The sequence below is a fragment of the Stegostoma tigrinum genome, chromosome 15 (assembly GCF_030684315.1).
Source record: "Stegostoma tigrinum isolate sSteTig4 chromosome 15, sSteTig4.hap1, whole genome shotgun sequence".
NCBI classification, from domain to species: Eukaryota; Metazoa; Chordata; class Chondrichthyes; order Orectolobiformes; family Stegostomatidae; genus Stegostoma; species Stegostoma tigrinum.
The window spans coordinates 65,235,790-65,250,892 of NC_081368.1; the positions used below are offsets into that span (position 1 = coordinate 65,235,790).

The 15,103-nt window shown below is 41.9% G+C and overlaps 1 protein-coding gene across 1 annotated transcript in view; it reads left to right on the plus strand.

Moving 5' to 3' along the window:
* Positions 1-15,103, plus strand: part of LOC125458778 (sodium- and chloride-dependent neutral and basic amino acid transporter B(0+)-like) — a 61,458-nt gene that overhangs the window by 13,817 nt on the left and 32,538 nt on the right. The window contains exon 6 of the mRNA XM_048544429.2: positions 4,669-4,836. Coding sequence (XP_048400386.2) covers positions 4,669-4,836 — 168 coding nt within the window. The remainder of the gene's footprint in view (positions 1-4,668; positions 4,837-15,103) is intronic.

Below are 15,103 nucleotides of genomic sequence, written 5' to 3' on the forward strand. Positions count from 1 at the left end.
GAGGCAGGTTGGAACTACTGAGAGATTCAGGAGCAGACACAGAGTGGAGAGCTAGAGATATAGATAGGAACGCCACAACAGCCAGGAGTGGAATACAGCTCATCCCCAAATACAGGCTATCCCTGGGTTGAGAACCTATTCCATTCCTGATTCCATTCACAAGTTGATTTGTAAACAAGTCAGATCACAATACAGGACGATCTAAGGGAGCCATTTGTAAGTACATGCAATGTTCTTGTGGTTATATTTAGTGATTAATCGCCACAGTAAAGAGATTGCAAAAATAAATCATATGGTCCATCAAGCCAGGTGTTGCAGCGGACTGTGACCTGTTCAGTCAGAGCCATTTCTAGGATAATAACATATTCTATATTTTCCAGGTGCATTCCTTATTCCCTACATTGTCATGTTGGCACTTGAGGGGATACCATTGTTTTTCTTGGAGTGTTCTTTAGGGCAGTTTTCCAGCCTCGGGCCCGTGGCAGTATGGAAAGCCGTGCCAATATTAAAAGGTAATATTCATTGATAAACACTGACATAGCAACCTTGTAAATGAGCACATATGTTTAATACAAATTAATAAATTGGCTGCATTCATTATCAGGTGACATTGTCAACTAACCTTGCTCCCACACTGAATTGACAGTATTTTACTAAGGCAGATAATAAAAAATAATTGTTTGTCTTTCCTTATCCAAATTTTCAAAATGACCGCTCTCTCAATAATTCAGGCAGACCTAGTATGGCCGCTCGAGAAACGAGGAAGACATTCCGGTACATCATAGAAGTATTTCATTAGCATGGTAATCCAAGTCAATTCCATTAAAGGAACATAATGTCTAAAACCTGACTGAGGGGATTAATGAAAATGTTCTTTGGGGTGACCCATAACAGAACTTTCTATTTGTTGTCCAAAAAGAACTGGATATCTGCTCTAAACTGAGAATGCAAAGATGTCTGTGTGGCATTCTTGAGCAGATGGTCTTCCAAAGGAGCACTATATATCCCTTAAGATTGTACTGTAATTTGTTTTGGAGAATGGAGAGAAAACATTGCACCCTCCTGCCATATCTCCTGTTAGCCCATCATGGGAAGCCTTGAGATCTATACAGGGCTTGCTCTGTTTCAGATGCTGGGTGAATGACAATCTAATGGATCTCTTGACACCATGAATGAGGAGTGGTAGGGAGCAAAGTTCACATAGAGTGAAGATGAGCGAGCAAAATGAGGGGGTAAGCCCTGGGATGTAACTGAGGGCTCGTTTAAAGAAGGCACAAGACAATCCAAGAGCCTAACGTAATAACAAGACTGTGGTCAGAAAGTCCAAAGCAGACAATCCAGACTATCTGTAACATGAAACAAAGAGCTGTGGATGCTGTCAATCTGAACCAACAAAAGTAGAAATTGCTGGAGAAATTTATTAAGTCTGGCAGCACTTGTGAACAGCAAACAGATTCAACATTTCAACTTAAATGTCAACTCCAATTTCTTCTCAGATGCTGCCAGACCTGCTGAATTTCTCTAGCAATTTCTGCTTTTTTGTTTATACCAGATAAACATCCTGAAGTAATAAAGACAGAGAGAGATAGAGAAGGAGAGAGGATCTCACGGTGATGCAGGAACTACTGAGAGACCTTTACCCCAGGGAACAGAGAGCTGTTCATCTCCCCAATCAACTGATTGGTAGGCTGTATAAGTAGGTTCATGACGTGGTTTCTAGACAGCAGTACTTTCACATCTTGACAGGTGAGGATAGGTGAGATTTACAGTGACATGGCAATACCATTCAGAGTCACAATAAAAGTTATCAAACCTTTATCAAGTCCCTAAATCCAAAAAAGAGGGACAGGGAAACCAGGAGATTAAGAGAACATGAGGGAACAATTACAGTGCAAGTGGAGTAGATCTTCATTCTGAAACCTGAACAGAAACCCACAGTTATGTAATGGCATTCAGAAACTGATATGAGGTACTTACTTGATGGCCCAGTTGGATGAGATTGGGTACAGCCAGTTCACAAACTGGAAGCAGGCTAAAGGGTACCGACAACTTTAACAGGATATTGAAATAGAAAATGGCTCAACTTGATCCCGAATAGGTTGATTATAAGTATCTACAGTTAACATAGAGTTACACATCTACATGAGGGGAGCTTCTATTAGACAGAGCATGAATATTTGGACTCATGTCAAGTGCAACATTGGGTTTGTGAAGAACAAATACCTTGGATACAGAAAGTTGAAATTATAAAAAATCCAGTACAATTCAAGATAAGGAGCAAGTCAGAACATTTTTGGATTCATTGTTTATTACCAATGATTTCTGCACTTTTATTACCTTACCGACCCCTGATTGAAGTGAAACCATCATCTTGGATATGATGGATCCTTGAGATACAGGAACTTCTACAAACTGGCCCTAAACTTTATATACTACCCTTGTCTCATGGTCATAGATTTTAGGGAAAAATACCATTGCTTCAGAGGTTTATTGTTTCTCGCCACTCAAATAATTTGAGGACAGGAATACCCAATATCTAATCTGAGCAGGTATTACAGCCTAGGAGACAATAGTACATTAAAGTGTACATAGCGTGCCTACCAATAAAATAGAGTTTGGAAGTCTTAAATTTCTACATGCTGGGGTGGCATTGTTTCCTGGTTAGCAATCATGTGACCTGCATGTTGAATGTGATCCATCAAAGAGGATCCCAAGATGCTTAGTTTCACACTGATGAAGATGGTCCACCTGGAGAAGAAGGAGTCCAAGGTGGAGGGCCTCATTGGAGTCAGCAGCCACCCCTTTAATGGTCATCCTAAATCCCTATGAATCAATCCTGAAGGCATGAGGTAGACGACGGAAACACTCGGGTTCCATGGAGTACTTCCATCTGTCAACATTATGTATGCCTCTAGTGAATCCCGAACACACATTCTGTGAGATCTATTGGAGGTGACTGTACACCAGTTCCCCATTCATCATCCTGTGCTTTACAGACCACATGTATGCAATCTAAAACGTCCTATGCCTGGTGGAACCTTGTATACACCTCCGGCCTCAAATCTTTGACTCGCTCAGAACAACTATCTGGACCAGTGGGATAATGAATGTATCAGTGGACTCTCCTAACATCAGTCACCACCTTAATACAGTGACGTTACTACTGATTGTGAAAGGCGGCCACACATATCTCCGTTAGGCTACAGACTGAGCCAGAGGCACTGAAGCTAAGAGCCACTGTAATTTTGACAGGTTCTGACATCTGGTATCTGATATCTGACACGTGACACTAATATCACATCGGAGAAAAATATAGTTTTATTGCTCTGAGTTCTATATTGAGACTAGACTCTTATTCATAAAAACACTTCTGATATTTGTTGACACTTTTTAATACATGGGCACTCATGGACAATATTGACACTTCTTCAGTTGACATTGTTTGACACTTCTCAACACTCTGCAACAGTGCTTGACAGATCGAGACAAGTCCAACAGTTCCACGCAGTCCTCTTATACACATCATTGCCACAGTTAACAGTCCCAAAGAGCACGCTAACCCCCAAACCCAAAGGATATCTGACATCAGCCTCCAGCAAAGAATCCCAAACTTCAAAAAGGATACCCCAACCATCCAAAAAAAACAGAGAACCAAACTGCTTTTAACCGGTCATTCAAATGGCCAGCTGCTTTTAGGAGACATTCATGCATGAACTGGCCACAGTGCCTCTCATACACGAAAGAGAAATGCCAGTATCAAAAATAGCACTTAGAATTCCCAGTAGTACCTGGTATTTTTGCAACAACAGAGGTGTTCTCTGTCATGGCCAAAATTAGGCCTCACTTTATTGGGCCTTGAATGATCTTATTGCATTTTGTCACATCCACACATATGTAATCTCAGCATATCAGTTCCTCCTTGTAAAATATGAAACTGATACAGTGTCTTCAAAGGGCCCTGAAAAACCAATATCAGCCAATATTTTTCAGGATTATGTACAAATGTTTTGAAGATGTGGCATCTTAAGTTGATACACACTTATCCTTTGTTTTAACTAATCAAGTGTCCTTATACACTCCTGAGCTATGTGGTTCTTGATATTTATACATTTCTACATTATATATTTATAATTAGAAACATACATCTTCACACTAAATGGCTTGTAATTAAAGTACAGCTGATCCTCAAATGTGATATAATTCCAGAGAATGAAGGACACGCAAATAACTGGGTGGCAAAGTGGTTCAGTGGTTAGCACAGCTGCCTCACAGCACCAGGGACCTGGGCTCAATTCCACCCTTGAGTGACATTCTCCCTGTATCTGTCCAGGTTTGCCCTGGTTTCTTCCCACAGTCCAAAGATGGGCAGGGTAGGTATATTGGCCATGCTAAATTGCCCATAGTGTCCAGGAATGGGCAGGCTAGGTCGATTAGCCATGAGAGATGCATGATTACAGGAATGGGGGCGGGTCTGGGTGGCATGCTGTTCAAGGGTTGGTGTAGAGATGAGGGGCCGAATGGCCTGTTTCCATTGTGTAGGCATTCCAACTGCAGAAATTACAATGGTTACTGGCTATGAGACAAGGTTGATTTATGTGCAAGCTGAAATTATGTGGAAGAATTTATTGCAAAAGCAGTTTCAATCTAAGTTTATGTTCCTTCTTTAAGGTGTGGGCATAAATATGGTAATACAAGGATCAATCCTAAGCATTTCCTACTCCTGCATTGTCGCCTACAGTCTGTACTACCTGTTTGCTTCCTTCCAATCACCCCTGCCGTGGTCAGACTGCTTCAGTTGGTGGGGAGCAGATGAAACATGCAGCAGGACTCCCAAAGGTACAGTGCTCACTTCTACTGGGGAATGTGTTCATATCTTATTCAGTTGATCTATCAGAGGAAAACTGGCCAGTTGTTTCAATGACCACCTTCATTGTGTTGTGTAGAAGAAATGCTGATAGAAATATGCAGCAAGAATATTATTACTGAGTCACTGGACTTCTATAATAATCAATGGCTTTAAAACATTAAAAACTTAGAAGAAAATAACGATGTTTCTCATGAGGAATTCAATAAACTTTGGGTTTTAAATGTATCTTGGGTTGGGCTACAAAATGAGCCATGATAAATTGACGTGCTTTTTATACATTTTCTGAATTGTCTTTTCATCAGATTAAAGTGCAAAAAAATTGCTGTACTAATGTTAGTCTTCAGTCAGGGAATTGGCACTGCACTGTGCTGTCTGTGCCCAGTTATGTTGGACAGACAGCAGCTATAACTTCTTGCTGGCTGCTCGTCAACATAATGCAGTGTACAGCATTGTGCAAAATGCACTACAAATTTAGCTCAATAGAGGATCAGGTGTGTGTTTGATTAGAATATTGGATAGCTAAGTTATTTCCCTTAAAGGCTCTGCGGTTAACACTGCTGCCTCACAGCATCGGGGACCTGGGTTCGATTCCACCACTGGGTGACTGTCTGTGTGGAGTTTGCACATTCTCCCCGTGTCTGCATGAGGTTTCCTTCCACAGGCCAAAAATGCGCAGGTTAGGCGGATTGTCCATGCTATATTGACCGTAGTGTCTGGGGCGTTTAAGTTAGGTGGATTAGGCATAGGAAATGCCAGGTTACAGGGGAATAGGTCCGGCTGGGATGCTTTTGGGAGAGACGGTGTGGACTTGGTGAGAAAACAAAAAAGGGCAGCACAGTGGCTCAGTGATTAGCACTGCTGCCTCACTGCGCCAGGGACCTGGTTTCAGTTCCACCCTCGAGTGACTGTACGCGTGGAGTCTGCACATTCTCCCCGTGTCTGTGTGAGATTCTTCAGGTGCTCCGGTTTCTTCCCACAGTCCAAAGATGTGCAGGCTAGGTGGATTGGCCATGCCAAATTGCCAACATGCCCAGGGGTGTTTAGGTTAGGTGGGTTAGACATGGGAAAATGCTGGTTTAGGGGAATGGGTCTGGGTGGGAAGGTGAGTGTAGACATATTGGGCCAAATGGCCTGTTTCCACACTGTAGGGATTCTATGATGATTTCTATGAAGGTGGTTACATCGGATGACATAGAAAATATGACACAGATCAGGCCATTTGGCTCGACAAATCCATGTTAGTGCTTCTCTCCCAAGCAAGCCTCCCCCTATCTTTTCTTGTCTAATCTATCATTGTAACCAGATAGTCCGTTCTCCCCATCTGGTTGTACTGTTATCTCCTGTATCTCTTGCTCAACTTACTCTGGTAGCAGTTTCCTCATTCTCAAGACATTTCTTCTGAAATCCTGATTGGATTTTGTGGTAATCTCCTAAATTGATGGCTCTAATACACTCTTCATTCAAAATAACATTGTCACTGTGTCCACTCCATTAAAATCTATTTGGTATTTTTGTGCCTTATCCTTCCTGGGCTTGCACGTTCTAAGGAATAAGTGGTCTCCTTGTTTTTGCAAGTAACATGTGCCAGAACACATTTATTTCTCACGTAACTTCATTCACCAATTATCTGTTCAGTCAGCAAGTTCATTAATATCCTACTACAATTTGTGGTTGCTCACCTCAATTTGGCGTCAGCTATACATTTTGATATTCTGTTTTTGATTCCAAAGTCCATATAACTCGTGTAAATTGTGAACAACATTACTCTCAGCAGATCATTGTAAAACATTCATTTCTACCTTCTACCAGACTGAATAACATCCCTTTAGCCACACTCTGCTTTCGGTTTTAAAGCCAGCCAGCCGATCCATTCTACCATTTCTCCCCCTTTCTACATTCCTTGGCCTAATTAATTTGCTTATTAGGAAGTATATTATCAAAGTTATGTTATGTTACTTCCTTATTTCCAGATGTTCTTCTTTCTCTCCTTTTTTGGAGAGTCTATGACTTCCCTTCTCATTATATCAAGCTGACAGGTTGATGATTTTCTGTACATGTTCTCTCTCCTTCCTCAAATATGGAGGTAAAATTAGTTTTCTGTCATTCCTCAGCCACTGTTGCATTTTTTGTTCCAATTAATTATTAATATGTGTGCGGTAATGCCTCTGCTATCACTTCCTCAGATCCTTTAAAAATTCATGGACATAACCATGGAATAAGGGCTCCATTCTTTCACTTCTGTTTAATTTTTTCGATATATCCCATTTTTTGTTTAACTTTTTTCATCGCTTAGCTCACAATTCAGTGCCACATCTCCCTGTTCTAACTCCAAGGGAAAAACCAAAGCAAAATAGTTATTGAATATTTCTACTGTGCCTGTATTGTTTACTGTGGCATTAGCCTGCCTGTCGTCTAGTGGTTCTATTCTAATCATAGCCTGCCCATTTAATCAATGCAGTATGTAAAAAATTTTATTATTTTGATTTATGTTCCTCGATAATTGAATTTCCTAGTTCCTTTTGCCTTCCTAATAAATTTTTCTCCAAATCACTTTGTACACTCTCTTATTCTGCATTCCTCTGCTGTCTAGGTAATTTATTCTGTTACAAAAGCTCAAATGTTCTTTTATGTCTTTATTTATTCAGGGAGTCCCTGACTAGTGTTTATTTCATTCGTTCCTTTTCCTGGAATATATTTTTCTGCATTCTGTTGAATCTGGGTAGATACGTTTTCATTGTTATGTTACAATGTTGCTTTTTGATATTATAATTTTGTATTCTCAACCTTTAAAATCAGTTTTCTCCAAATGGTTAACTTCATTTTCATCATATGTATGACCTTTTGGCTGCAGTCTCTCTGGACCAAAGGGGTGCCCTCTCATTACAGAGAGAGAAATGGTGATAATTTAACCTGGGGGTCACCATGCCTCAGGGGAGGGGGGAGGTTGAGAAGGAGAGCCTCTTATGGTAACCTCAGCTGTTTGCGGGAATTGGACCCATGCGACTGTGCCTCTCTAATCACAAACCAATGGAGCTAACAATTAAAACCAATCACATTATGGTGGCTTGGGGACCGCTTTGCAGAACACCTCCGCTCAGTTCGCAACAAACAACTGCACCTCCCAGTCGCAAACCATTTCCACTCCCCCTCCCATTCTCTAGATGACATGTCCATCATGGGCCTCCTGCACTGCCACAATGATGCCACCCGAAGGTTGCAGGAACAGCAACTCATATTCCGCCTGGGAACCCTGCAGCCATATGGTATCAATGTGGACTTCACCAGTTTCAAAATCTCCCCTTCCCCTACTGCACCCCTAAACCAGCCTAGTTCGTACCCTCCCCCCACTGCACCACACAACCAGCCCAGCTCTTCCCCCCCCACCCACTGCATCCCAAAACCAGTCCAACCGGTCTCTGCCTCCCTAACCTGTTCTTCCTCTCACCCATCCCTTCCTCCCACCCCAAGCCGCGCCCCCATCTACCTACTAACCTCATCCCACCTCCTTGACCTGTCCGTCTTCCCTGGACTGACCCATCCCCTCCCTACCTCCCCACCTATACTCTCCTCTCCACCTATCTTCTTTTCTCTCCATCTTCGGTCCGCCTCCCCCTCTCTCCCTATTTATTCCAGTTCCCTCTCCCCATCCCCCTCTCTGATGAAGGGTCTAGGCCCGAAACGTCAGCTTTTGTGCTCCTGAGATGCTGCTTGGCCTGCTGTGTTCATCGAGCCTCACATTTTATTATCTTGGAATTCTCCAGCATCTGCAGTTCCCATTATCTCTGACATTATGGTCATTATATTCTAGATGTTACCCACATTTTAATCCTCTTAGCTATTAGTAGATCTCATGGCAACACCACACCCTCCTCTCCCCCACCAACACCCCCCACCCACACCCCGCAACCCCCCCCTCCCCCGGCCATTCCCTTGTTGATCTTTTTACATGTTGGTTTACATAACGGAGTCCTGAATACATCGTAGGAATTCCATTCCATTTCCTTATTATCTTTCTTTCCAGTTAATACCAGGTACTTAAAAATCCACCCAGATTGTTATGATGTTTTCTTTTTATTTAGCTTTGTAGTTTGTCAGCTCATTTTTCTCCAACTCACTTCCATTATTAGTTGATCTTGTAAGCTACATGATTAGTGAGATTGATCAGTTACTATTTATTTTATCTGTACCAATATAGATTGTGTTTTTGTCTTCATAATAACTGTAGCACAAAGGGTAAATGGCAGTTATGGGATGAGATGTGGGAAGGAGGTTGTAAATTAAGTCTCTGTAAATAGTTAATACATGTTCATTTGTTTGTATTGTATGTCAGTGCAAACTCACTACCCTAAATGAGGAAGGGTCTAGGCCCGAAACATCAGCTTTTGTGCTGCTTGGCCTGCTGTGTTCATCCAGCTTCACACTTTATTACCCTAAATGAGATACTGCTCATGACGGACGTTGCTGCTGTTCTAGTTTGGGAAACTATAGAGCCTGCTCGGTCTGGCATGAAAGAGAAAAACTGTCTCCTAATCTAACTAGAATGATGATCCTCACTAACAGGTTACATTAATATGATAGATAGATCCTGAAGAAATGTACTCACCTTTTAGAACTGCCCACAAGTTCATATGACATCATCATCAGAAATTATACTGTGAGGTGACAAAACAGTAGTTCTCCGAAATCTCGTGGTTTTAAATAAACCTGTTGGGCTATAACCCAGTGTTGTGTGACTTCTGACTTTGTCTACCACAGTCCAGCATTGGTATCTCCACATCGTGACATCATCATGACAGGTCTGCTGAGTTTCTTCAGCACTTTTGTGATTGTTTTATGTCCAAAACATTAAAATTCGAGGTGGCACTGATGCATGGCAACTCTTTGCGAGCTTTCTGCAGCAGATCTTATTCTTAAATATCTTACAATCATTCTGCTCTTTTAAATTTCAACTCTAAGTCTGTTAAAATTACTAACAACGTTCTCCATAATGTTGCTTTGCTTACTTTGTTTCATTACCCTTATGCATTTTGTATGTTATGATCTGCCTGTACTGTGTGCAAAACAAAACTTTTCACTGTACCTAGGTACATGTGACAGTAATAAATCAAATAAAATCAAATGTCCATGAGTCTTCTTAATATTAACCCTCATCCGATGCTTAAATGCCCACATACAACAATTTAATAGCAATAATAGGAGCAATTACTCACTACCAGTGTTCTATGGCAGCTGAATAGAAGTGAACAGAGTGATATAAAAAGACACAGGACGTGCACATATTTTCCAGAGACTATGGTCCTGCTGGAGGAGGAGAAACGTACTGTCAGGAAGATGATTGTCATGTACAGAGGTGCTGCGGTTGAAAATCAGCAGCTAGAGCATAATCATGGCAAAACAGATCAGGTCTTGCATTGTGCTGATAGATACTTCAGGCCTAAGGTGTTGGACAATCACAGACAGAGGGCAGGATGGAAATACTACGGAGGACAAAACTGAATCATCTTGCACACAAAAAAGTGTGCTCCGAAAGAAGCACAACAAGGCAAGTCCAAATGGCCATGACAGATGTCGGCTGAAGATTCTGACAAATCAGTCTACACTAAACAGCAAGTAGATTCAGTGAGGTCAGGTGAATCGTGACTGAATCAGGAACGTAGAATAAGAACATCAGATCAAGATAGAGTGTCAGATACTAAAGAAACATGCAATCTTCAAAGTGATGCAACATGGTGATCCACAAATGAAGCGTTGGAAAAAGTAAATTTGAGGCTGTATGATGGTACCATACCTGTGCCAAGAGGACAGTTCACTCTGTGCACCAAACACAATATGAGGATCTCAAGTACCAGATGGCAGGAAATTAAGTCACTCAGCTCAGAGAAAATCCAAAGCTTAACTGGTACCCTTAACATTCCAAAACAAATTTGTGACACATTGCAGCCGTTAGACCACTGATTGTAGAACACTAAAATGATGTGTTGACAGGATGAAGATACCTTTCCGGAGAATGTCATCTTGAAATAGATGCAAGTCCAGTTCAACTTCTGTCAAAGAAAGTTCCATCTGCCCTCTGGTCCAGCTTGAAAGGTGAGATGGAAGAGCTGGAAAAGAAAGAACTATCCAGAAACTAACACCTCCTACAGAATGGATTAGCAGCAGGCTAGCAGTGAAACAACCTGGAAAGCTGAGAATATGTATCTACCTGGAGAATGAAGCGATCTCAAAATTCGTACAGATAATTAAGGAAACATTGCCAGAATTTGCAAGGGAAAAACTTTTGACTCCACTAGATATGAAGGCTACAGACTGACAAGTGAAACTGGATGGAAAAAGTCAATTTCTAACTGCATTCTGGATGCCATTTGCAAGATGGTTACATCTGCTGTAGCAATTGTAATGGGTCAGCCAAGCGGAGCTCCTAGAAAATGAGCTCCCTGTTTGGAGCTGTCCATCTGGTCCAATCGGGGAGCCCTGGCTGACAGATATAAACAGGAGTGTCAGAGGTCCTGTTCACTCTGTAAACTGGCTCTGAGGGAGCCCGATTGGTGTCAAAAACTTTCCATGCGTAAATAAAAGATGACAGGATACTGGCATCTGTGGAGTTATTTCAATGGTAATAAGGAAAAATACATGGTCCTGAAGAAGATCGCTCATAACAGTCATCTTTTTAGTTGGGGTAAGCATTTCTGGCGTCATGCTGCTTTTTGGGAAGCTTGACTCATTCATCTCTGCCATCAAAAACTGAGCCCAGTAGTTGGAAACAATTCTCAGAATTCTTTCTGGGCAAATGACAATGAAGCAGATGAAAAGCAATGAGTGGATCCAGATCTTTTTCAATTATTAGGAAACTAACTTTCCCTGAGGCACTAGATATTAAAACCTTTCAAGGGCTAATGGGGTTGGTTCATGTTTCCGAGCCTCCTTTAATTAGGAGACGCTATCAGTTTTATTCAGCAATTCAAGATTCAGGGGAATCCATTTTGGGATTTTTGATGAGGTTAAGACGACTGGCAGAGGCATGTGACTCTGGTTTAACCCTTAATAGGATACTAAAAGACCGTTTGATACATGGGGTTAATGGTGTAACCATGCAAAAGTGACTTTTGGCTGAAAGTCAACTGGACTTCAAATGGGCGCCATGATTGGCTCTGTCATTCAAAAATGTGGCAGTTGGAACATATGAGTTACAAGGTATCCCAAAGGAAATCGACAGTCTCGCCATGCCAACTGAGCTTGAGAAACACCACTGAGTGAAGGTGATGGCATAGCCTTGTTCAGGACATATCCTGAACAAAGGGGCTCTAGATCTTCATTGAAATTTTGCATCTTCATAGAATCCCTCAGGTCAAAACACAGGAAAATCCCAAAACAAAGCCAAGCCTCAGACAAGCAGTTAAAATTTTCTTCAGGATCTGGGATGGTAAACCATGCTATTGTGTAGATTCAAGACAGCAAAAGAGTCCATTTACACCGAAATTGCATAAGAGATCTCATGGGCCGGGATTCAAGACAGTGCAAACCCTGGAAAGTCCACCTTTATCTGGTGTGGAACAGTTAAATTACTTAGCAACATTCAAATCAGAACCAGTCAAAATAAAGCAAGGAATAGCAAGAACTGCAGATGCTGGAGTCAGAGATAAAAGTGCGGAACTGGAGGAACACAGCAGGCCAGGCAGCATCAGAGGATCAGGAAAATTGACGTTTCGGCTTGGGAGCCTTTTTCAGAAAAGAAATCAACGTGTGGTTGGATGGTTAGCCAATTCTAATGGAGGTCAATAACAGCACAGCCACTTCAGTGATAGCAGAACATGTCTTTTAACAAAATTTGCTCTGATCTCCAACTCTTAAATTTGCATAAGACCTCAGCCAGACTGAGAACCTGTGCCGGAGAATCTTTACAGATTCGACTTCGGTTCCTGTCTCTTATGAGAAGCAGCTGGGTATAGACCACTGATTGTAGTAAAAAGCTCGCCGGAGAATCTTTACAGATTCGACTTCGGTTCCTGTCTCTTATGAGAAGCAGCTGGGTTATATACCACTGATTGTAAAAAGCTCAGGGGCCAAAGCCTTATAAGACTAAATTAGTTGAGAAAGATTCAGCTACCTTGGATCAATATTTCTCGATTAGAACATGGCTTCCAGAGTGAAGTCCTGATTAAACGCCTGGATATTTTTCAGGGAGGTCTCGGGACTATCAGAGGAGCCACGGTCACCTTACATGCTACCAGGAAGCAATTCCGTGATTCTGTGAGGCCCACCCAGTGCCATTTTCTTCATGGGCAAAAGTGGAGGCAGATATCAGAGGCTGGAAAGCGAAGGAATCATAAATCCAGTCCAGTTTTTGGAATGGCCAGCACCAGTCATACCAACTGTGAAGCCTGACAGATCACTTCACTTTTGTGAGGAATTTTAAACAAATGGTAAATCACTTCTTGCAGCCGAATAAATAACCAATCTCCCACATAGAGGATTTATTTATAAAGCTGGCGAGGGAGGCGGGCATGAAGCTGGACGTGAGCCAGGCATACTTGCAATTGCGGTTAGGTGAGGAAAACCCAGAAATATGCTACACTTAATACCCATAAGGGTATGATACCCAATATGTGAGACTGCTCCAGCCTGTGCAATTTTTCAGCAGACGATGGAGAACCTTTTACAAGGTCTACCCCAGGCCGCCATTTATCTTGATAATGTGCTAAAAATGGGGAAGACCAAGAAGGAGCACTTGGAGAAGGAAGATGCAGTCCTGAAACATTTCTCCCAGGCAAGCACACACTTTAAACAGGAAAAAAGTGTTTTGCAGGCACTCCAAATGACATACTTGGGCCACCGACTCGACAAGACAGGGTTACACCTGTTGGAAATACATATAAACTTTTGCATTTGCTACAATGAAAACTGGGACTCTTGTTAGTAATAATATGGCCATGTTTTCTGTGAGGTGTTTGTGCCTTAAAGGAATACACATTTGTTGCATACTATGTACTTTTTTTCTTAATTTTTGCTATTGTTTGTCTATCACATCTTTTGATGCAGTTTCTGAATCAGCCTTAGCCAAATGGACCCTCATTCTAGATCGGCTGTGTAGATGTAAAACTCAGACTTCACAAGATCCCTTTTATACTCAAAGTAAAATTCTATCATATTTCAGTCACTCCTCTCTCAGGACCCCTTTATATGATAAGGTTAGTTAGCCCTAATCCCATTGTGCAGTAATAGAAAAAAAATCAGTCTGTTCCTTCATTTCTTCTTCGACGCACTACTTTGAAATCTAGCCTGCATACATTCTCTGTAGTCATTTATTATGAAATATTTTGCTTAACTCATCTGTTTGAACATTAAGTTCCAACATGATTAGTTTATGAACTTTATGACATATAAGTTCTTAATTTATATTCTTCCTGACCATGCAACTTCTGTTATGGGGCCTACAACTCCAAGTAATACTTCTTGCCAGTTGCTTCAGGTCCACAAAAGCTGACTTAATTTTTTGACTTTGTGAGGAAATATCATTTCTCTCTATTGAAGGTTTAGGATTGGAGCTAGCCTCTTTATCCATTTTGCTGATCTCTCCGGATGTAGTGCTTTAGCTTTCGTTTTTTTCACTTTCTTTTTCTGTTGCCACATGAGTCACAAATGCCCAATTGTTTGGGAATCATACAGGGGCCTGAACAGTATGGGCAATGGTGAGAAAGGTGGCAGAATTGTCCAAGATATCTGGTGAGGTCTACCTCGGTGTTTCTGCACCTTCTTAGCGTGTTCTGGGCGTTGAGGGGAGACTCTCGTTAGGGGGTTCTAGTTGGATATTGACTGTTAGCAACCTTATTAACTGCACGTCTCACCTCATTCAGATGCAGCTGCCAATCCCACCGCCCACAACTGGGTGTTGCAAATGCTCACCATGGAAGTCAAGGTGGGTACCTGCTTGCCATTGGCTGTGAAGAGCCTCCATGTTGCTCACCGCACAACAGCATCTCTGGGCATTATCCACAGGCACTGGCCATTTGCATCCCTCGTCCACAGATGTTGACATTCAATATTTACCAATCCCTAATGACCATCATGGCACCTCTCCGATCCACTTGCCAAATGCTTAGGAAGCACTAGCCTGCATTGCAGGGTGCAGCGGCAAAGGCCTTAAGCGTTGAGCAATAGGAACAAGAGTAGGCCGTTCGGCCCCTTGAGCCTGCTGCGCCACTTGACAAGATTATCCGCACGTCCACTTGCCTGCCCTTT